Here is a 23258-nt window from a genome sequence, read left to right on the forward strand (position 1 = left end):
TCGGGGACTCGTGTGATTTATGTTCCATTGTCCAGTAATGTCAACCTGGCCAGCGAGTCTGCGGCAAGTCTGGGCAGCCTTAATTGCTGTGGTGGTCAGCCACGCCCCCCAGACGCTCCCGCCCTCGCTGCCCTATCCAGCAATTACAGAGGCGACGACTATTACTCACCTCTTTATATGGGGCTTCTCGACTCGACGAAGATTGGATGCAATAAAACAAAAGGTGAGATAAGGTGTGGTACCTGGAATCGAATGCAATTCTGTATGAATCGTTCTGCGAAAGTCATTAAATACGGAGAATTTATGATGATCATTTTGATTGCTTAATTAAATAAAAAAGGAATGAAGATTATATGTAAACAAAATTATTAATCAATGATATCTTTCTGATTGAATCCAAGTTTTAACTGTCAGAATCGATGTTGATAAAAATAAACGTAACTACGGAAATAATAAGAGAGCTTTTCGACTTTCTGAAATATACTTAGATTGTATTAAAATTAAAAGTACTCGATTCTAACATTAAATTGAGTTCCAAAAAGTAGTCATGTATAATTTATAAATTCTAAATAAATTCTTAAATTAAACAAAAACCACTACCAAATCATATCAAGGTTTTCTGCCTCCGATTACAGGTCATAATTGAGAGCACTCCTCGGGCTTAATCTTCGGGGTGTGCAGAAACGCTCGATTGCCATTTAAAGGATTATAATTTTTGCATTGCCGAAACTAAAAACTTCAGACGCAAACTTTGCAGACAGTTTTTGTGCCATTTAAACTCCCTTTAGGTTCAGTTCAGAGTGTTTTCAGAAAAAGGTGGGCAGGAAAAGAGGGATCCGTTTAGTTTTTATTTCGCCGTGCGGCATTTGAATTCAAATGTGCTCTTAAATCGGCTTAGTTTTGCGAGCAGCTTTTATGTTCCAGGCGGCTTAAATTAATGCGCCAGCAGGGACTTCGTTCAAACAAAACAAAAAGCATTGGCGCACACCAAAATGAAATATGAAAGAAGAAAGGGCTGAAAATATCGCGGGTTTGAGAATACACGGAAAAGGTGATTAAATAGTTGTCCGGATTTGCTGCATTTATATGGCCCGTGAGTGATTTTAATTGATTTCAAGTTGACCAGCTACTGCTGTTTACCTTCTCCCCTTCTCCTGTTCAAACCATAAAACACTGGACAGCCAGTGAGTTTGGCTCTATCTAATCAACGCCACTTTCACGCCCACTTTCAGTTAAAATCACTGCTAAGTGTTGTGAAAATGAGATTGTAAACATTTTTAATTTGCCTTGTTAGCACTGAGATTGTTGTTAAAGCGATTGGTGGAATACCCTCCATATCAGCTTATATGGTTTATGCGTGTCGTTATAGTTTACTAGGTTATCTGCAACCCAGAAAACAAATTCTAATAAATTCGAACTATACAACAAATATTTATTACTTAATCTTAAACTATTTATGTTGTTTTCAGTATGAAATGAATGGTTCAAGAGGTCATGATTTGGGATAGAAAAAGGGGTATAAGCTAACTTTAGAAAAAGCTTTGTTTAATAATAAATACAAATAAAATGTGGGCCCTAATTATGTTACTAAATGTAAATGATAATACTGAAAATTATCATTTATAAACAGTATAAGTGTATTTGAGTTCCTTGATTGAACAGCAAATGTTATGAATTAAATTTTCGCCAGATAGATGGGCGGGTAAACACTTAATATAGACATCCAATTACCACCTAAAGAGTCCAATCTGCCATGATTTTCCGACTATCTACGGTGCTATGGGCCTGGTGCACGTGCCACGTGCCTCGTGATTCTGAAATCATCCTACTGCATTAACAGCCAAATGGATGGAGATCAGGGGTAAATCAAGAAGAATGGAGTGAGGTGTGGATGCCTGCAACAGTCGCAGCCATGCGTAATGCACTCCGACGTAGTTCTGTTTGTGCGTCTCTGTTTTGTACTCATAAAATTTTATGGGCCTCATGAAGCAAACAGCGGGAGGCGGTCTTGTTCTTGGTAAAAGTGGGCGAACGGTTGATTAAAGTGCTGATGAGGGGCTGGAAAACTACGCCTTGTGTTGCATTCAAATGACCAAGGATACGCAGTACATTGCTTCACTCAAGAACTTCCTTTGGTTTCATTTGATTTATATTTAAAAAGGGATCATATATACACGAATTTAAATTTAAGATTTTTAAAATGCTGGTTTTGTATAAGACTGAAAATGTATAATGTTTAATATTTATTTGTTACTTATTATTGACCAAGTTTTAAACTTTAATTATTGAAATTATTTATTATTTGCCACTGGCAATTATTAAAAGTTCGTATGATCAACGGTTCTTTAAATAGCATTGCTGATCTGTTGCCAACCAGTTCGTTGTTTTGGATGACTATTGACTAAAGTACTCGTCAACATCCGTTGGATAACCAACCACGGCTAATCAAATCTGATCTGAAATTGCAGAAATGCTTTAGCCAAAAATAAACGGCCAGCGAACCACTTCTGACAACGGGTCATCATCAATTATGCGATCGGCTCGGTTAACTGAAGTGCGACAGCGTATATCTCTGGGGTGTATAAATAAAAACTGCCCGCCGACAAGACGCTGGCGTTTTCGCCCGGCCACTTAATCAAAAGTCCGGAGACATGAGCAAACATTTGGCTCGCTCTCTCCGCCGGTATGATAACCGCAATTAACGGCATTACACGGCAGGTGAGGGAAAAGCCACCCACTTACAGGCGATTTTGGCCAGCGGCGATAAGGCCAGGAGCCACCCAACAATAATTGGCCGAACAAGCTGTCATGAGTGGGAAAGAATTAAAAGCCGCTCGCAATTAAAATAAATAAGTTAGTAATAGATATTACGTAGAACGAAGCGCTCCCCGAAGAGCACGAACCCGAACCCAAAAAAGCCATCCGACATCCGATATTCCGCTACTGGCGTACTGGACAGGCGTTTTCGCCAACTTGGTGCCAAAAAGTAAAATAGTTGATCGAGAAAGGGCCAAGCGGATGGCCGTGAAAACGCAGCGCGCGAAAAAGAAAATATAAACTCGTCGCGAAATCGTCGCGAAATCGTCGCGCTCCTGGAAACTTACTAATTGAGTCCCGTGATTCAGAAAGAACTAGTTGCAAAATATGACTAACCGGAGAATGGATATACTTCAAGTTGTTACTATCTTTAGCTGCTTGGGACTATCAAATGCATACGGAGTCCATTTGAGCGATCTTCAGCAGAATTTGGGTATGTGGGCAGGTTTTTCTTCACTTTTTCTTACGCTTATCCTATTATTATATAGCCAACTTTTTTTTTAGAGCTAAACTATAATAATGGAAAAGTTAGGAAAAATAAAGGACGAAGAAGGTAGAATGAAATATTTACAAAAAAAATCATCAAAAAATATTTAATATAATAATAATTAATTCAAGTTCAAAGACTTTGATTCTATTTCTCATCATTTAAAACGACTTATCTTATATAGATATTTAAGCTAAAAAATTGTTTTAGAAATTATTGAACATATTTTTATTTCGCTAAATTAAAAAGAAAACCCCTTTTTTACCAGTCTTATCACACATTACCAATTTTATCATTTAGTACCCAATTTCAAATCATGTGACAAATTTGTACTTCCTCAAAAGTGGGCAATAAATTAATTTCACAATTTTTATGTCCATTCGGAATTGTTTAGACCAAAAAATTTTTTTAAAGAGAATTTTTAAGAGAATCTTTTTCTGGCAGGATTTTTACAACATAGATTTTTGATTCTGTTGTACTTTAATTCGCTTTATCGCAATTAGACAATATTTATTTTTAGTTCGTCTAGATTATTGTGAATACTAGTAAAAATTATCTGCACTTAAAAAACGGATCAATCAATAGCGTGACAAAAGCTCGTGCTCCCTGCTAAAAGTATTCTGATTTCACAATCTTGCATCCTTACTGGAGGTTTTAGGATATTCATTAGACAATTGAGCTTCAAAAAAAGCATACATTTAATAAGCAAATTCGCAAAATGACTAAAGGTTTACGTTTTTTTTACTTATTATTTTAACTTAAAAATTTGTTTTTATTTTTTTTATCTACAGCTGCCAATGGTTCTGTTATGGTGGCCCCGTTAAACAGCTCGGATGCTTACAGTGTCTCCATAAACCTATCGCAATCGACCGTTAACAATTGTCCTTCGCTGGAAAACGCAGGATCGATGGCACAAATGGAGTTCCTGACACGACTAACTGCCGGTTGTCGCTTCGACAAGATGGTTCCACCCACTGTCTATAATAAAGACGGTGAGGAGGTGCCCTTGGGCCTCTATGCGCGATTCTACATTTACGTGATAAAGAACCTGGACTCGAGTGATCTGCAGTTTATGGTGCAGGGTCTTTTGCAGTTGCGATATGAAGATCCCCGACTGGCCTTCTCTAAATATCTTCCCAATCAAAGGCAGCCGATGATGGGTGAATCAGAACTAAAGAAAATGCTCTGGGTGCCACATATTTTCATGAGCAATGAGGAGGCCTCTAGCGTCCTAGGAACCAGCGCCAAGGACGAACTCACCTCCATTTATCCAAATGGAACGGTTTTGATTTCTACAAGACTGCAGGCCACTCTTTACTGCTGGATGAACTTCCAGAAGTTTCCATTTGATGAGCAAAAGTGCACTACAATCCTGGAGAGCTGGATGTACAACACTTCGCTGGTGGAACTTCACTGGGAGACCGTTAGGCCCGTGAGTTTCGACAAACAACTGCAGCTGACGGAATACAACCTTATTGGTTCCCTGTACAACGAATCCATCACGGTGTCCAATGGTTCTTCTATGACGCATGGCGCCTTGGAGGGTAACTACAGCAAGATCAGCTTTACTGTTTTGCTTACACGAGAAGTGGGCTACTATGTGATTGACTACTTCTTGCCCTCGATCATGATTGTGACCATTTCGTGGGTTTCTTTCTGGCTGCAGGCTGATCAAACTCCCGCGAGGACTACTCTGGGCTGCACCACCTTGCTGTCCTTTATCACACTCTCCCTGTCGCAGGAGAACGATCTCATGAAGGTGAGCTATGTTACCATGTCCGAGGTGTGGTTTCTGGTATGCACCATCTTCATCTTTGGCAGCCTGGTGGAGTTTGCCTTTGTAAATACCATTTGGCGAAGGAACAACGATCTGCAGCTCAAGAAACGCACCACCAAATACATTGTCAAGTCCACTTTTGTCCCGAAACGACATCGGCGACATGGTTACAGGAGGACCGATAGCACCCTGAGTACCATGAGCACCACCAGCATGGACAAGTCCTGCGGTCGCGACAACACTGTGATCACCATAGAGACCCCCATAATCATAGGAGGCAGTCTCAGTCGGGAGGATTCAGCTATAAGCTTGGATGAGCAAGATGAGACCTCTACTTCGTCGTCCAGCGATTCTTCAAAGGAAAAACCAGCCCAGACTTTTGCCACAATGACGCCCAAGGAGGTGTCGCTGTGGATCGACCGAAAGATGCGGTTCGTCTTCCCTCTGGCTTTTATCGTTTTCAACGCCCTGTTTTGGACCCTGGTCTACTGCCTGTGAGGTGTTTATCAGAGGAAGAGAGTTATTCTGTGATCCTGGAGCATCCTCACCAGTTGCCTCATTAGACTTAGTCCCTTACCCCTAGATGCATTTACATATTTTAAGTATACTTTGGACTTACTTTGTCGAATTGACGACGGCAACTTAATATTAGTAATTTTTTAAAACAAATTGTGTAGCAGTAAGATATCAAAAATAACAAAAACATGAAAATCTGAAAAGGCACATTATTCTCTAAATTGTATCACGAGTAAATTGGCACTGTCGAATCGACAAAGTGAGTCCAGTCTAGGGTTAAGGCCTGTTTGCACAATCTGAGTTCCACTCTGAGTTATTTGGTGTAAACGCGGGTCTAAAGTATTAAACTGAGATTTCAGATATAAACTCCGAACATATAAACCCTGTTATTTTTACTTTAAAGTACCAAAAACTTGGAGAAGAAATCAGTTTGCGTAAAGAGGCCTTTAGTATGTAATCCCGACAGGTGCTGGAGTTTTCCCAGCCAGGGCGAACGTGTTATGTAGTCTGTATTTGTTTCTAATAAATTATATGTTTTGATACAACACCTCCCCCGACTTGAGCACGTACAGATCTGATAAATATGTTCCTATTAGCAGCGGGCAGGGCCATAAAACTCGGCCGAAGATGGGGCAGTCAGGAGCGAGCAACCCGCTATATTTGTATCAATGAAAAAATCATAATGCCAGCACGCCCCATTGCAGTCAGCTCGATGCTTTATTAATTGCCCATGATGATGGGACTGTTGAAAAGTCTAGCGGTTGGTTGTTCGTCCAGAGAATCCACAGAATTTCAAGCGACCGTCTGCTCTTGATAAATTAACGGCTCATGCAACACGTAAATTGATTTTAAATTGCCTTATAAATGAACTCCAATTCGCTGGGCAATAAACAATGTGTTATTGCGATCTCCGGCTAGATGCCAAATAATTTCGCTTGCTCGTCGGTGAAAATGAGAATTAATTTCCAGTGTCCATAACTTAGATCGATCCGAGGTAGGAGCGCATTACTATGCAAACCCCAATCTGACCATCAATCTCAGCTTCTTTCCGTTCCCGAACTGGTTTTTACCAACTCCGCCGCGAGGTGTACATAATGAGATGTAATCTGTCAAAATTAAGTGTATCGCTGGACCACTGGCCGTTCCAAAGCCTCCTGCCTTTTCCCTTTTTTTTTGGGAAGGTGGTTGCAAGTTAAAAATTTCGTTTCGCCACAGCCTGAAACTTTTGAGGCTCAACAAGTTTATTGAACTCGCAGCGAGGGCCGTTTGGTAGGTTCCGAGCACCGGATGTTCCCATGTCATTCGGTAAGCCCCACCATATGATAGATGCCCCGCACAGCTGTTTACTTATCAATCGGCTCCCGTTTAGGTGAGGCTAGAAAAACCCAAACAGGGCCCAACTCCCTCAACAGCACTTTTCTTTATCGATCGGGCGCATATTGGGTCAGCGGCAGCCCGGAGTTCATTTACACGCCGCTTATTTGTTTAGCTTAACTTCCGATTCCCCAGACTGAGAAATAAAGTGAATCCGAAAGAGCGCGGGAACTACTGGAAAACGCTACTGGGCCTTCTTCGCAAATGAGCTGCATAATAAGCGAGCACTTGCTTCAGTCCATTTGTTTTCCCCCTTTTTTTTTGTTTTTGTTTCCTTGGGCCTTTCCTTTTTGCACATGAGAATTACAGACATTTTCATTTATTATTATGAGGTCCGGCCGTATAATTTGCAGTCACTTGCGACCGCTCGCGGCTCCCACACGTCGTCCCCGCGTTTCTCAACCATGAAGATATAATGTAAATGCCACCGACTCCAGACTCAACCGCAAGCGGGGAAAACTATATATAAATGGGTAAATTAATAAACAAACGAACAAAAGAACCTGCACGAAAGGCACAATTATTGTAATGCGTTATTTAGACTTTGAGCGAGGATTTCCCAGCATACAACGGGGTTCATTAGCGATAGGAAAATCCAGAAGTGAATTGAAGACAAGCATACAACTATGTATTAAATAATAAGGACCACAAACGATATGTAAATAATATGTTAACGAAATATTGAATTGCAAACAATTTCATGGCATTTCAGCATCTAATAACTTTAATCTTAAAAAAAGTTAAAAATAGTTATTTAATTCTATGAGGTTTTATAAACCTATCTATCTTCATTATTTAGTAAACAAATTATACAAACATTTATTAAACTCTTATTTTCAATGATATATTTATATAATCGTGTATACTTATATGTATAATTACCTTTGAAGAATCTTAGCTACTTTGACGGAAGATATATGTATGTATCTAACTACCTCATGAATAAACGACAAATATCCCATTATTCTTACACCTTCATCTTTAAGAACTAGTTTTTTTCGGAGAGCATTTTGTAGTCGTGGTCCAGATGCAACCCCCATGTAAACACTCATTGCATTAGTTGGTTTATTTTTAGATGGTGGGAAAAATTCTATTTCGAACCGCATTTGGAGCGCCCAACTCAGATCTCGCCTATCTGAACCCAAGAATCAGAAACAGAAACAGAAACGTCGACCGCGAGACAAGGGGAGCAGTCTTATTGTTGTTAGTTTTGGTTAGCCAATTTCTGTGTAGTGTTTGAAGCCTGTCTTTCGTCTAGATGTCTGGGGTTTTGGGGTTTGGTAAGGGGTTCCATTTCCAGTCGAGTCACGCTCGGTGGGCGCTGGTTCAGAAGTCAAGTACGAGCCATTGCCGACCACTTGGTCAAAGCGTGCGAATGAGCCCAAGCCCAAGAGACCCGAGACCCGAGACCCGAGACTTAGCAATCGATTTTATGACTAATAGATGCCTTAAATAACTGGCCAATACCGGCTAATTTGGCCAAAGCCGTGTGCAAATTTAATGCACATCATGGCTGGGGCATTAGCATAATCGTTTCGCCCAGCGGATTAAGTTGCCAGTCTGGACAAACCGCATGGCTAATGAGAATGCAGCAACTTCGTGCCCGCATCCAGTCCCCAGATTCAGATTCAAATTCAGGCCCACATCCATGTCTTAGGTATTTACATGCAGCATGCCACAACCTATTAACAAATTGCAAACAAAACTGGCGACCGCACAGTAGCCGCCCATTCTAGAGGACTGCATCGCGACTCCTGGAGAAGTGGGCGTGCATTCTAAATTATGGTGCTAATAAGGAGCTGCCTTTGCGGCTAATTTAATGGAATGCAAACGCACTGCGTTGATGCATTTTCCCCGAGGCCTTCGAAGATTCCAGCTGGCTTCGCTGCCTTGACCCACGGTGATCTCTGGTGGACTATGACGATGGCGCCGGGCGATTAGGCGCATGCAACCGCTGGAACTAACACAGCACTATTAAAACAGAACAACTTGGTGGTTCACCGGTGGCGCCTGTGCACCACCACACAGCACAGATTTAAATCATTCACTTGGCTTGAGCCTTGAATCGCCCAAAGACCTTAAAACGTTTTGCACGTTTTTCCAATGAAGCCGCAAAACGGGGCGCCCCTCCTGCGGCCATAATTAATGAAAATTGCAAGGCACTCGGAAAAACCTTATGAAGAAAACTAAACGTATTACTTAGAAAACAGAAACCAAATTCACCCCTTTATTTTTCAATCATAAAATGTCTATAATGTAAAACCATAATATTATACTATTTGATTAGGTGATATGGTAAGTAGGAAGAATCCTGAAACATTTTTCTAGTGCTACCAAACTATATAATATTTTATTCATAAAATTAAAATTGTTTTTAACCCAGAAATTTCTTGCCATATGAATGCAACTGGTTTTTCCCATATTTACCACGCCCAGAGACTATTACGATCGATCGCCTGACTGGCCATTTCTTTTGGCAAATGCCTTTTGCAGGTAGCCATGTGACGACCCCAGTTTTTGCCTCCCCTTAGGGCAGCGGTTATTAATTAGTATCTGCTTATCACTGGCTAACTCGACTCGAACATTTGTCATAGATATGTGTACCAAACAAAGGTATATGTGTTTTTATGGCGCGGGAGTGCCCCACGAAAATGGAGTCGACGACGTTAACGCGGCCTGATCTTATCGAGAAATGTTTTGCTCGCTGTGTGACACTATCTTAAATGGAACTGAGTCGGCCGAGTTGCGGGTTAGCCGACTTTGGCCTGGATGATATGGTGCCGCGCATCCGCAATTTATGGCCCACTTGCTGGAGGCAACAGAATTCATCCTAGACCTTAGCCATTCTAATTCAAGGTTGGTTTTAATTAAACGATATCGAATCGATAGTGTAAGTAAGGTAGATTCTCAGCCCGGCGCCACCAAAGTTGCAGCCGCAGTTCTCTTTTAGCCACTGTCTTGGCCACATTGTCAAAAGGTAATCAAGAAAGGCATCAACCTGTCGCGGCTATCGCGCCAAATGCGCTAAGCAGCCTCCGAAAACTGGCGCAGAGACAAACAAGCATGACTGGGACTGTCTGGGCTGTAAATCATGTACAGCTTCTCCGAAAGTCACGCCTCCGAAAGTCACGCCTATGATGACTAAGAGTTTTAGGGGTAAGATATAGCTTTGTAGTAAATATATCTCCAAGCAAAACACCCAAGTAAATACAGCATTTTAGCTCAATAAATCCTGAAAGCAACTTCTAAACAAATTCTAATCTTCTCTTTAAAAAATACGCAATGCGTTTAACGCATTTGAGCGAATTATAAATTATACAAATAATAAACTCTAAAGTACAAGTCATCACCCTAATGTCTGCAACGATGACTTCATAAAACCGCAATAATTTATTAATAAATAAAAAAGCATTATTATAAAGGGCTTAATAAATTCCCTTTTTTTGAGCTGGAAATTTACCAAATGTTGTTGCACACATGTTCAATGCGAACTTAATAATAATCTAGTAGATTCTTCTGAAATTATTTATGAAGCTTTGTATTTATAATATGCTTCTCCTAAAAGGATTTCCATTTAATTTGTGACTCATTCGTGAATGATTCAGACTCTCCGGCAAGCCTGGTCGCAGATAAAGCTTCTGTGAGTTTTGGGGCTGCTTTCAGCTCGCTTCGTTTGCGGCAAACGAGGCTGGCAGAAAACAAACTTCTGCAGCTTGCAACTTGGCCATTACTTCCACCAAAAGATATTCAACATCAGCGCTCCAGCACACACGCGCTCACAAAAGCCAAGTACGCGGGCCAAAAAGCAACATGGAAAAAAATTAGTTAAAAGATAAACATGGCAAAGCCAAAGTGCAGGGCCATGGGCAAGGGCATTTTAGGGGGGAAACACTGTAGTCTGTCGTGCTGCTTTTGGCTTTGTCTTGATTATGTGGGTTCAGCAAGAGTAGCGGGAGCTGCAGCCAAAATAAGATACTTGCATACACATTCTAGGCAACTTTGTTGCCGCATCTAGTTAGCCAAGCTCGAAAAGAGAAGTATCTCGTAGCTTCACAATGGCTGGGCCAAAATAATTGCTAAAAAGGCGCATTTTAAATATGGCCAAATAACAAAGCGAACGCACATTGCTGAAGATGCATGGCCGCAGCTAATTAAATACAAACACGTGACCACATAACTCAAACCCAAAGCTCGGAGTTTGGTGCTATTTCTTGGGTCATAAAAACATATTTGGAGGGGCGAAGGGAGCACCTTCTTTTGGCACAAAGACGCTGCTCTGTCCGCAGGTCGCAGAACACAGTAAAATTGCCCTGTGTCGACTTGCCGTTTTTAATTAAATTCATAAATCAGCACAAACATGGGCAATGGCGGGGCGAGTTTCATAGAAAGTATACACGACCTCGCAAAAATAGTTAAATGTTAGATTTAAAGATGCCTTCTGTTCTCCTTTAATATAAACATAAATATTTTAATGGTAGCTTCTTCAGATGTAAATAACAAAAGTTGCATTAGTATGCAAACAATTTTTCTTTATTGCATGGATTATTTTCATACTTCCATTTTAATTGTAAAATTCTAATCAATTCATAACTGCAATACCTAGCGAGTAGAACATTTTTTAATAAGATAGTACAATGGAATTAACCTGCTAAATATAAATGTTTCCAGAAGACTAATCAATATAGATATTTCTTACTAATTAACTAAGGTCATGTTTTTTTTCTTGTGCAGACACAAAAATAGTTATATACACAAGTGGGTCCGCGAACTTAAACACAAAAATATAATCCGAATTGTCCAAGAGCCACTTTGCAAATTGTCAACTAGCCATCATCATCAGCTTCGTCTTGAACTTGGGACCAGATGTCGCTTCTGCCGCCGGAAGCTCTTGAGTCTTGAAATGCGAGAGGACGCGCTCATAATTTGTCTTAATTAAATGCGGACCCTCTGGATGAATGTCAATAGCAGCAAAATATTTGCCTTTCATTGTTCATGCAAATGCAAATGCAAACGCTGAGCGCCAGACAAGAGCAATGTCTGCTCGACTTCTTCTTTGCCTTCAACTTTTCACTTCATAATGGAAAGTTGCGAAAATATTTTGATTAGTTTGTGTCTTCATCCCGCGATCCAGTCGGACTGCTCCTAGCTAAAATAATTAGTCTGTCGAGAGCATTGTTTGTTTGCACTTGGGCCGAATCGAAACTTTTTTGTCTGCCAGCTCGCACTTTTTGGTTTCTGTTTGAATTTCTCTGAATTTGCTCTTCGGCTGGGGCATTTAAGTCAGTTCCCATTTGATATACCCGGAGTTTGCCGTCTCCCAGCAGCCCATGAATATATATACTCTCGTAAATGGCCAAAAACTTTGTCAAACCAGAGGAAAACACACGCAAAACGAGACCATGGAGACGCATTAGGAGCGTGGAGCACGTGGCGTGTGGCACGTGTAAAATGTGGTACGTTCACGATTTCGGTTCGAGTTGTTAATGGCAACAGTTGTCAGGGTAAAGCAGCCAGATCTCAGCAAGACATATGTGGGTATAAATAAAACCAGACCGAAAAAAATAATGAATTTATCAAATGAAGAAGCGCTAGCGGGGGACTTGGCACCTTATCTCCTGCTACTACAGCTTCCGACTGTAAGACATCTCTGGGAACATTTCAAGCAAATCAAGCGAATTAAGTGGTGCTCATGTGGATGTGTGCAGTGTGAAGTGTTTGTGCACACTAAAAAAAAAGGTCTATAAAGTAACTAAAGTTCTATACTAATTCCTTTAGATTGGGCTAGAGGGGTAATCCTCTTTTTGACTATATTCTTTTCAGTGCACATGTGCGACCTGGCATTTCTTTGGCTGCATTCACAGGCTGCATTTCAGTTCGAGCGGAAGTCAAGTGCCGCCAAGTGGGTGGCGATGGGGACTCTGGGATCTCGTGTGATTCGAAACTGGTGGCAAGAGTTTCAATTGAGCCAAAAGAACTGAGAACTGAGAACCGAGTAATGAGGCGGCAACGGCGCCTGTGTGCCAGATTCAGTAGATTCCGTGCTAAATAATTTCGTTAGAGCGAGCACAAAAGTCAGGCGAAACTGGAGCAGGCCCCGAGTCATTAGTGATATACTCGTCAACGAATTAAGTGGAACGACGCCTTGTAATCACTACACAAAGCTTTAAAATTAATCATGCGACCCGCTGTCTCTTTGCTCTGATGCCTCCAACATTTGTTTAATGGAGCCCGCCGGTTGAGGGGACATTTATTTCGGCGAAGTGAAATTGAAATGCCAGACTCGCTGCGAGGCGTGCCACACTTGTCTCCAGAGTTCAGCTCAAGTTATGAACTTCAAAGGGAGTCAAGATCTACGGGAGATATCCGAGACCCGAATGCTCTTAAGCACTGGGGTCTAATGTCGATTAACTAAATATATATTTCAAAAATTGTGTCTTATAGTTGTAAATCGAAAGCAATGCATCGCAGTAAGTATTGAACCTTTCAGATTATATGTAAGTCTTTGAAAAGATTTATTAACCATTAAAGACTCCACAAACTCAAGAAATTTATTAGACGGTTGTAAAAATACCAGACCTTGTGGCCCAGTAAATCTTAAATTTCTTAGGAATTTATATAATTCAAGAGTTTTATATTTCTAAATGCCCTATCCCATGGAAAATTCCAGAGCCCTAGGCACATGACTTGCAAAGGCAAACGCGAAACTGTCGCTTTTGAGGCGGTGAGTTTGTCTTACACTTGTCTGCCATTCAGTGCAAGTTGTCGCAAAACTTTTTCAATAAGCCTGCACTTTTATCTCGTTCGTGTTTGCTTGCGGCTGCAAAGTTTGTTTGTCGGTGGAGAACCTTTTAAGTTAATAAGGGCATTTTCCGGAATTTTCCTACTGGGTGTGGGCATGGCCAAAAGAAGGTTTAAATAATCAGGCAGTCCATCAATCATCCGTCTAATATGCAAGGTGTGTGAAGAATTTGATGGCAAATTGTTTATGGCAATTGTGTCAATGGCCCCTTGGTGCGATGCCCTGCCAATTGAATTCGATTTCAATTTCGCAGCAGATTGCAATCGCAGCCATAAAAGTGTACTTGTACGATGACGACGACGACAACAGAAGTTGCTGCTGCAGCGGCAACATCCACACGTAACTGCAATTTGGTTGCTCGCCCCAGGGGCGCAATATTAATGAGTGGCAGCATGCAAAGCAAACCTCAGACCTCAGATCTCAAAGACCTGGGCCCAAGTATCCCAGTACTCCAGCCGAAAGACGTGATAGCCTCTTGTTGGCCAACTCGATTGCAGTTTGCAGTTTGCAGTTCGTCGTACGTAGCACGGAAGCCAAGCAACTCCTAATGACTGCTATTACATTTATCGTCCCGGCCATTACAATAAAATAAGCAAGAATTTAGCAATTATCCAATTTGAAAGTAACAACAAATCAGCGTGCAAACGTGCCACAAATGACAACAGACCCTTCGATGCTTTTTGTAGCCTTTCCGTGGGCTATATGGTTATTGGCCACGCCATTGTCAACTGGGTCAGTTGAACAGAAAAGCACACACAAAAGGCATATCAAATGCGGATGGCTACCAGGATCCACAGGATACGGCGACTATTGCATCCTCTAGAGCATTTCAATTTCCACACACTCCTCTGCCGACACTTATCACGAAATGCGTACATAGTTTTTGCCCTTGTTGGGTTTACTGCATCGGGTTGATGAAACGAATTCTTGCTGCTGTTTGCTTTGAGCCTTTGAGTGGGGCTTTCGCCATATCCTGGCCATATTCCAGGCGTATCCTGTTGACTGTGCCGTCGTCCCTTTGTGCCAGGAACAAAGCCTGCCACGTTGGCCAGCAGGACTGCCAATATTTCATTATGATTGCTGACACTTAAAGCCACATCAATGCCCCTGCAACACAGCCTTTGTCTCCCACTCGACGACTGGCTCAAAACTCAATTTATTTGCTTTACCAAAGGACTGCCCCCAGGACATTCAAAACACTTTATGAGCTTAAAAAAGGTAGTTATTAAGAACAATTAATTAAGCTTTGGTGTGGAAATCAGGTGATGAAAGGATATCTTGAAATGTTTAGGGCACTTCTTAAATTGTTTAATTAAGGAGTAAACTTTGAAAAATTAAAAGCCAGAAAATTCAACTTTTAGATTTTTCTTTTTCTTTTCTTTTATACGCCATATCTCTAGTAATATAAACGGGTATTGTAAGCACAAGACGTGACTTCAAATATATGAATCGTTCTCTAAACGAATATGACCCAATCCGGAGAAATGCAAAAGCTGTTCCATAACCACAGTGCAGCTCTTGATGCACTGAACATGATCCCATATAATGTGACAATATTTACGACGACTCTTCCGACTTGTAATGCTGATGAAGCTTGTCACATGCTCCCAAACTGACCCTTAAAATGTTGCGGCGCTTGGAAGCGTCAACAAAGCCATAAAAAAGCACTTTTAGCCAAAGAGCCCCATAACATACACAAATATTTTGCAGCCACTGCTCACTTTGGCCAGCTGCCAATATATGTTGTCTATATGAAAAGAATACAAAATATTGTCCCTGCCAAAATATTGTCATAAACACTGGCGCTCTCTTTAAACTGCGATAAAACGCTTAAGCGCATCACATTATTTATGAGGGCTGATAAGAATACAGAGACGTTGGAGGCCAGTTGGCCGGTTATAAATCAAGATTTGCACACAGCAATTTATGAATGAATTGGCAAGGGGCCCTAACAGGTTGTTGGTGCCCAGTTAATTGGTCTTGGAGAGCCACCATCGATCGATGAATGTGATTTCCAATTAACCAGTTGACAGTCGCAATCGTCTATCGTGGATCCACCGCCAATTGCCCATCGTGGCTGGTCAAAAACAACTCAATCAAACTCGGCCGGCGAGGCAAATGTCATTCATTAAACTCCAACTGAACAAGCCGGGACTGAAAAGTGGCCTCCAGGCACAAAACCAGGAAAAGCAACACCAAGAGCACGACAAAACTGTAACAAGGAGGAACTGTTCTGGCCAAAACAATGTGCAACAGGCAAGTTCTGGTGCTCGTTGAGCAACTTTCTAAATGAGTGCTCTATAAATCACGACCGGAGTACAAGTTCTGCCTGCCTTGTTCGTCGGCTACCAGAACAAAAATTAATTTAGTCATACTGCTGGACACTTGCTAGATTAATGGCGTCCTGGATTTAGAAAGTCTGGACGCAGAAAGCCTCCCGCAGAACGCTTCACTTGACCCCAGAGATCCCAGAAAATGGTGGAGCCCCTGCAAAATCAATGAGGCGCAAGTTCTTTTTCGTGGGCGTAGGATGGCAAAACATGGTCAGATTGTGCTGGTTTGTTTGCCATTTTCTTTGGTTTGTTTGAGTTCCCCGGCCCACGTGCCTTGTGTCCCCAACAATAAGAAGCTAAATTTTTATTCATGGTCAACAATGCGGAAGTTGCATTGCCGCGCAAAACAAAAGAAAAATTCACTGCCGTTCAAAATATGCATTTCGTTTTTCTAGTCATGATGCGGGCTTACATCTTTAAACGAGAAGCTGCTGAAGACAGAATAACCGATTTTTGGCTTGCAAATGTTTGGATAAGTTGAGTTCCCCACTCCTACTCATAATTCTGCACAGTTTTATTAAAGGTTTCTGTGGGATTTTCTTAAATTCATCATGATAAACACAGACATAATACATTGAACGGAGTAAAGCTATTGATATTCAATTACTTTTGATTGGTTTGGGTTCATTACATACACCTGAAGAAATCGGAATATTTGTTTTAATAGCAAACCCATTTTTAAAATATTTTTCTGCATTTTAAGTTTGGTTGGCAGATTATAGTACTCAATAAATGTCAGTTTATACAGTTTATTATATACCTAAAAATTATTTACTGCTTATTTCAGTTCGGTATTTTATTTAAGTGCACGGCAATTTTTCAATTAACGAAGACAGCGATTTCTGCAACATTTTTCAATCAAGAAAAATTAAGAGTACGACTTCGCATGAAGTTAATTGATTACATCAGTTTCTTTTGTCGGTCGCTGGAGATTAAATCTCACTTTGCAGCGCCATTGACATTGGCTTGGGGCCCCGGCTTATGGATACATTTCAATCTGCTGTCTGCACCCTGAACCCCAAACCATTTCCCCGTAATCCCACACCGAATCGCACTCGTTTATTGCATCTGTTTGTTTATTTAGCTGGCATTGTGTTTCAGTTTCAGGGATCGGCTTTTCTGTCTGTTTCTCTGCGCTTTGACGCCGGACTGTTTGCTTTGGTTTGCGGGTGTTATTTTTGCTGCCACGGCTACTGCAGCAGGAACAACAACAAACAAGCCGTGGCAAATGGTAATTTAATACGCAAAAAATTTGCAACACAAAGCGCTCAAATGAGGTGTTGCAAGCTTATATCTGCTACAATTTGCGCCCATCCCAAGCGCCTTTTTTGTCCATGTTTACTTGGCTGCCTGTTGGGGATCTCGAATTACGGGCGGAAGCAATTTGCAATTTGATAGAATTTCGCTTGCAGTCCGCTTTTAATTAAGTCAGTGACAACTCAAGTCCTGCCCTGAAACGCATGCATTCATTTGGTGGAGAACAAGAAGATGACACAGTTATTTGCCGGGCTAACAAAATATTTGCACTACTTTTGCAAGGAATATGGGAAATCCCACAGGAAGCAATTTGTCAGCTTAATTATTAACATGGCAGCGACATTTATGTTTGTGCCACACTGCCGGCAAATAACTGACATGCCCAGCACTTTCCCACTAATTTAATCAAATAGTCCTACGCTGCGAATGAGCAATGTGCGAGTGTATAAATATTTGCAACACATTCTGCAAGTTGCAACTGCAACAGCAGTAGCAAGTGGCAAAAGTGACATTTGACTGGGGGCGTCGCCCAATGGAAACCTCAATTTATGGACTCCTAGAGCGCCGACGACCCATTGAGACGCCCGACGAGAGAGTTTGAAGTGTATTAGACACAGTCTCGTGGAGAAGACCCCACATCCCGTTCCATTCAATGCACAACAAAAAAATGTTAATAATCAACTTTATTTATTAATTTTACTTGTCAAAATGGTCCAGATACCAGCATATCGATTAGTTATGTTCAAAAGTATCAATTGGATATTATTTTTTTTTAAATTATAATCGCAAGGTATGAATTCAAATCTCGGTTTTTTAAAATGGAGATGCATACATAAATATATTTTTAAAGGACAAATAAACTAGGTCTACTTACGAATTTAGTTAGTAAACTTCGGTAAATTTTTTAAGTCAGAATTAACATATCTTTTTAATATTATTCCCTTTTAAAAATGATGTAAAATCAATAAATATGCATTGAATTTTTTTCCGTGTGTGGCGGAAAGCGACATGTTCATAACTGTAAAGTATTTGCACTGCAGGCATAAATGTAATTTCATGGTGTGTCATTTTCAACCCAGTTGCTCCCAAAGGAGCCGAGAACATGGGCTTCTCCAGATGGATATACATAACCGGACGAGAAAAACATTTAGAATTTTCCCATACACAGCTTCTTGCTCTTTGCTCCCTTGCTATGCAAGTGATTTTTTTTCATTTTCTTGCTGCTGTGCGCACTTTTTGGAGCAGAAATTTCATGAGGAATTTCGATATAAATTGCTATGCTTAACAAGTATTTGATTTGAGCAGCAACAGCAGCATTTGAATATGCTTCCAATTAGTAGGCATTGTTGGATGGCCCAAAATATGCAACTATCGTTTGGGGTCTATCTAACAGATAGCAGCTATCAGAGCATTAGTTAATTGGTTGTGTCGACTTGAGTGTGATTGATAGGAGTCTAATAAATTATTAAAAGCATTATAACATGCTTAGAAAAAGTTGGCAACTTCTTGTATGTTAATTAAACTAAAACAAAAGCATTATCTATTTAACCGAAAAACCAAATTAATTTAAACACATTGCCGACCAAATCGATTCTAGCTAATTTATCAAAATGACTGTCACATTATAAAGGCATTTGGATAAATTCGAATTTATTGAATATATATGAATGAATTATCTTGATGAGCACTTTCCGCTGTCGAAGTCTAATTAAAATATTGATAAACAAATTCCATTTAAGTTGCATATCGTTTACTTTATTGATTAATTGCCGGCAATGAACGGAGTGAAATTGACTTGTAATCAAACGTTAATTTCGATTGCGGCACACCCATTAAGCAGAACTTCATTTTGAGCTTTGCTAAGTGTGTAATAAACTTTGCCCCACGCTCTGCTTTGACAATAAAAATTTTCCAGTCTGCTTTGACAATAAAAATTTTCCAGTGATGGAATTAAAGGAGCACTAAAGGGCGTTGCCCGATGCCAAGTCATCAGCCACCGAGGACCACCCACTTTCCAACCCCCCAGGGTTGCAGATACTCCCTGGGATATTTATTACATTTTAGCAATTGTAAATGTAATTGTCATTGTTTGTCTTGCCGTCTGGCGAATGTCGTTCAATTGCCAACAATGGGGTAACTTGGGTTCTCTTAGGTGCGAAAGTCAGTTAGTCAGGCCGTTTAAAAATAGACACGCCCGAATGCCTAGATAAATAAACAAAATGTCAGGCTGTAAAAATTTATGAGCCTCAATTGAAGTATGGCCATTTCAATGGCAAACGATAAAAAACCAAAACACGAGCAAAAGATAAAAAAAAATAAAAAACGGGGAAAAGTAAAATTTGCTTATGAGTCAATCGACACAAGAGCCACTACAGTTTTGCTTTCATTACATGAATGAAACTGGGTCGCCGGGCTACAAATGTATCTGGATTTCATTTAGATTGGGCCTTGCAGGCACAGTCTTATCGCCAAATGACAATCTCCAGAACGAAACGGAGAGAAAGACCGAGAACGAAGCCATGAGATACTTTTTCCAGTTCGAGCAAATACGACGACTGCAACGAGATGTCTATCTGTGCATTTGAAGGTAAGTTCTTTCACTTTTGATTGGAAGTGGACCATAAATGGGTCACTCTTGTCGGGACGGAATCTGTGGTGGCGCTTAAAGTTCATAAAGTGGCTTGCTGCGAAAGTAATTAACTTTTCGCATAATGCGGAAAAACTCCAGCTGGGAAATTCGTTTCCTTGTCACATGCTGAGTTCGATTGGCTTCTTTGATTTGACAACCTTTTGACAACATAAAAATCATAAGTCCCTGGCAAAATGACTGACACAAAAAGTCTTAAATGGTTTTTTCCTTATAAGACTTTAAGTAAATTAAGCCGATTCGAACAAAGTCACGACTTGCAATTGAGGCTAAGCTGCCTCCAAGTGTTTTCAATTATAATTGAAAACGAATTGCCAAATCGTTAATTAATTTGCCCAGCTATCGATGATTTGGCCAGGCCAAATATTGAGCCCATGATACACTTGCAGCTCTAGACTACTCAAATTTACTTTTATTCCGCATCGACGTATCGTTTGCACTCAAGTAGCAAATTATCTCGTCTCAAGTTGTCAGCGGCAGCACATCTTTTGTCTGGTCGGAACTATGCTCTCTATCTATCTGTCTTTGAATATATATCTTATCGGGCTGAAGGCTGCCTTCAATTGCCATGGCATTTCATCGGCATCATTACGGCACGTAGAAAAATTCAGGACAAGATACATTCGATATTCGAGTCGGTGTTCTCAGATGCACAAGTACGAGTAGCTGCACGGAAAAAAAAGTATAATGACTGAATTAAACAATTAACTTAAATGAATATTCAATTAAAAACCTTTTTTGTGGAGAAGGATCAGTGTAAAAAATTAAAAGGCTCATACAAAAATTAAGTTCAAAAGGAAAATTAATTGATAAAAGGTTATGTGAAATGGAAAATATTACACAATAAAACATACATTTATAAGATATTATTTCCAAACATTATTTTAAATGCAAAATTACATTTTCGAATAAAAAATAAAATACTTAATATTACAAACCCACATTGCAATTTTTCGTGTGTAGCAGAGCACTCCCGACTTCTTATTCTCCCTTCAAGGAGAAGTTGCTGAAATTACGCTGAATGAATTGAATTGATTTGGCTTTGTAGCGGTGGTAGTGGAGCTCCCTTTCATTTCGGGCAGTGCTGAACTTGCCGGCAAGTAATGGATACTTTCCCTTTGACATGTCTCCAAAACCCGTTTCCCGACAATTTGTCAGGCGTATTTATTTTGCATTATAGTGCACCGTTGCGTGGGTAGCTCATTAAAATTGCCTTTGTGACCGGGGGACCAAAGACCTTGGCGCGCAAAAGATGCAGACAAAGACCAGATTCGCCGGCTTCTCTGGCGCCATTGTATGAAAAATTCTTATTAAGTGATCAATAATCATTTTGTTAGAATGCCAAAAGCACTTACCAGCTATCCTTCGCAGAAGAAAGCAAAAATAGAATAGAAACCAGAACCAAATTACAAACAATTTACATTGCTGCGCCCCGGGCTTATTTGGTCTTGGCTCTCAACTTGTGGTGGTCTCTTGTTCTCGAGGTTTTGCACTGGGCCCTGTTTTCTGGTCTGGTCTTGGCCTTTTTTTACCTGGACACGCCCGCGTTGTTTGGCTGCACTTTTGCACAACCCAAAAGCGTTGCTCCAAATGCAATTTCCAATCGCTGGAATTTGGGTTAAATTGCAGCAGATAAAATACAATTGAGCCAGGGGCTCGGACTGCGATTCGCATGCAAAGAAGTCTGGCGATTTAGGAGCCAAGTCATTATTATTTCTACGTAGCCGTCTTAAAAAAACCGGCTAAACCAAACTAAACCGAAGCGAACTTGGGTGTACAAACATTAACATCACACCCGTCCACTGAAATAATCAATTCAATTAAAATGCCATGCAACTGACCAAGGGGTTCGGACCTCGAACAGCTCCCAGCAGACCGAAAACCCGATGATGATAATGATGTAGGGATAAAACTGAGCTGAAAGTCCACGGAGGACGGGGCGAGTCAAGTGCCCCTGTCCGCGGGCTCATGAAAAATTCATTCATAGTGTGGAATTTCGCGCTTAAATGTAAAATAGTTTTTCAAACAAGTCGAACACAAAGCGCATTGTGAGGAGCCGCCGACAAGGAAGCTGTGTGTTGGTGTTATGAAAGGATGCTAAGAAAATGCACCACGAAATCCCCAACAGCAGACATACATACATATGTGGGCCTTAACTCCAACCCGGGACTTTGGGATTCTGCTCCAGCTTGCGGTCCCAAATGTAACTGGCTGAGGGAATGGGGTTGGAAGCTGCGTTTCAGCCGTTTCTGGGGCCTTTAAAAGCCAAACGACTTAAAGTAGCGGCATTACGACGCACCAACGCGATTAGCATAAATGTATAAATGCATACAGATCATCAGGGGGAAATGCTCGGGGCTACAGAACTTGGAATACTGTGGAAGTGCTTCGATTTTATCGGAGGAACTTTAGATACTCTGCGCAGAAAAAATAGTTGTCTTCTAGCGACAAAAATGTTTAAGAAAATCTCTACGCCCTTTTTGAAAAGATTTGTAAAAAGCATTATATTCCTGTATTTATAATGGACTTAAGATGTTTTTTGATTTTGAAATAGCGATATTGTTTGATGTATTTTTCATGTGAAACTTTGATATTTTTGTTCGGTGTAAGCCAAAGCCATTTTATCGCAAGCATTTGGTATATAGAGACCTTAAAAGTCTGAAAACTCTGTTTGCGAAACCCTAAAAGCATCCTAGCAGCGTTACGCATCGCAGATAGGATGCTCCTCACACACATACTCGTACTTATGACTTAGCCAATGAAGATGCTGTGCTGTAAGCCAGCGCATAGGCAACTCCATACAGATTTCGTCGCATTTAAAGACACCTCAAGTGGAACGCAAGCACACAACGTAATGCCAATGCCGGTGAAGTCATCTCCGTGTACGTGTCTAACTAAAGAAAATACAAACTCCGGTGGAAATGCCAAGAAAAACACATTTAAACAAAAGCCCACAGCCACGCCCTCGCGTCTGGAGTTGCCTCTTAATTTCCCTATGGCAAGTCCTGGATGACAATTGAAACAAAATGTGCCCTGTCAACCTTTTGTAGCTCACGTTTCATATTTGAATTTATGCATCTAAAAAAAAGGTTTATAACTAAAAGCTAAAAAAATGTCTAAAAGCTTTCGAAAAAATAAAAATTATTATGCACTTTTAATTGCCATCGGCAATTGTTGAAGTTTTAATTGCCCTTTTTGCCTAACTGGCCATAATCGAATGGACAAATCAACGGCCCGCGGGCAAAGCAAGC

At 40.7% G+C, this 23258-nt stretch overlaps 1 protein-coding gene across 1 annotated transcript; it reads left to right on the forward strand.

The window, feature by feature from the left end:
- Nucleotides 1-3021: 3021 nt before the first annotated feature.
- Nucleotides 3022-6091, forward strand: LOC108040704 (pH-sensitive chloride channel 2). Its single transcript, XM_017118273.2, has 2 exons — nt 3022-3250; nt 4096-6091. The coding sequence occupies exons 1-2, from the start codon at nt 3145-3147 to the stop codon at nt 5577-5579; spliced, it is 1590 nt and encodes a 529-aa protein (XP_016973762.1). The 5' UTR covers nt 3022-3144; the 3' UTR covers nt 5580-6091.
- The last annotated feature ends 17167 nt before the right edge of the window (nt 6092-23258 follow it).

This window comes from Drosophila rhopaloa, unplaced genomic scaffold (genome assembly GCF_018152115.1).
Source record: "Drosophila rhopaloa isolate 14029-0021.01 unplaced genomic scaffold, ASM1815211v1 contig_167, whole genome shotgun sequence".
Lineage (NCBI taxonomy): Eukaryota > Metazoa > Arthropoda > Insecta > Diptera > Drosophilidae > Drosophila > Drosophila rhopaloa.

Coding starts and splice junctions, on each gene's coding strand:
- LOC108040704 (XM_017118273.2), top strand. CDS start 3,145: ATGACTAACCGGAGAATGGATATACTTCAAGTTGTTACTATCTTTAGC. Junction 3,251..4,095: donor CGATCTTCAGCAGAATTTGG/GTATGTGGGCAG, acceptor TTTTATCTACAG/CTGCCAATGGTTCTGTTATG.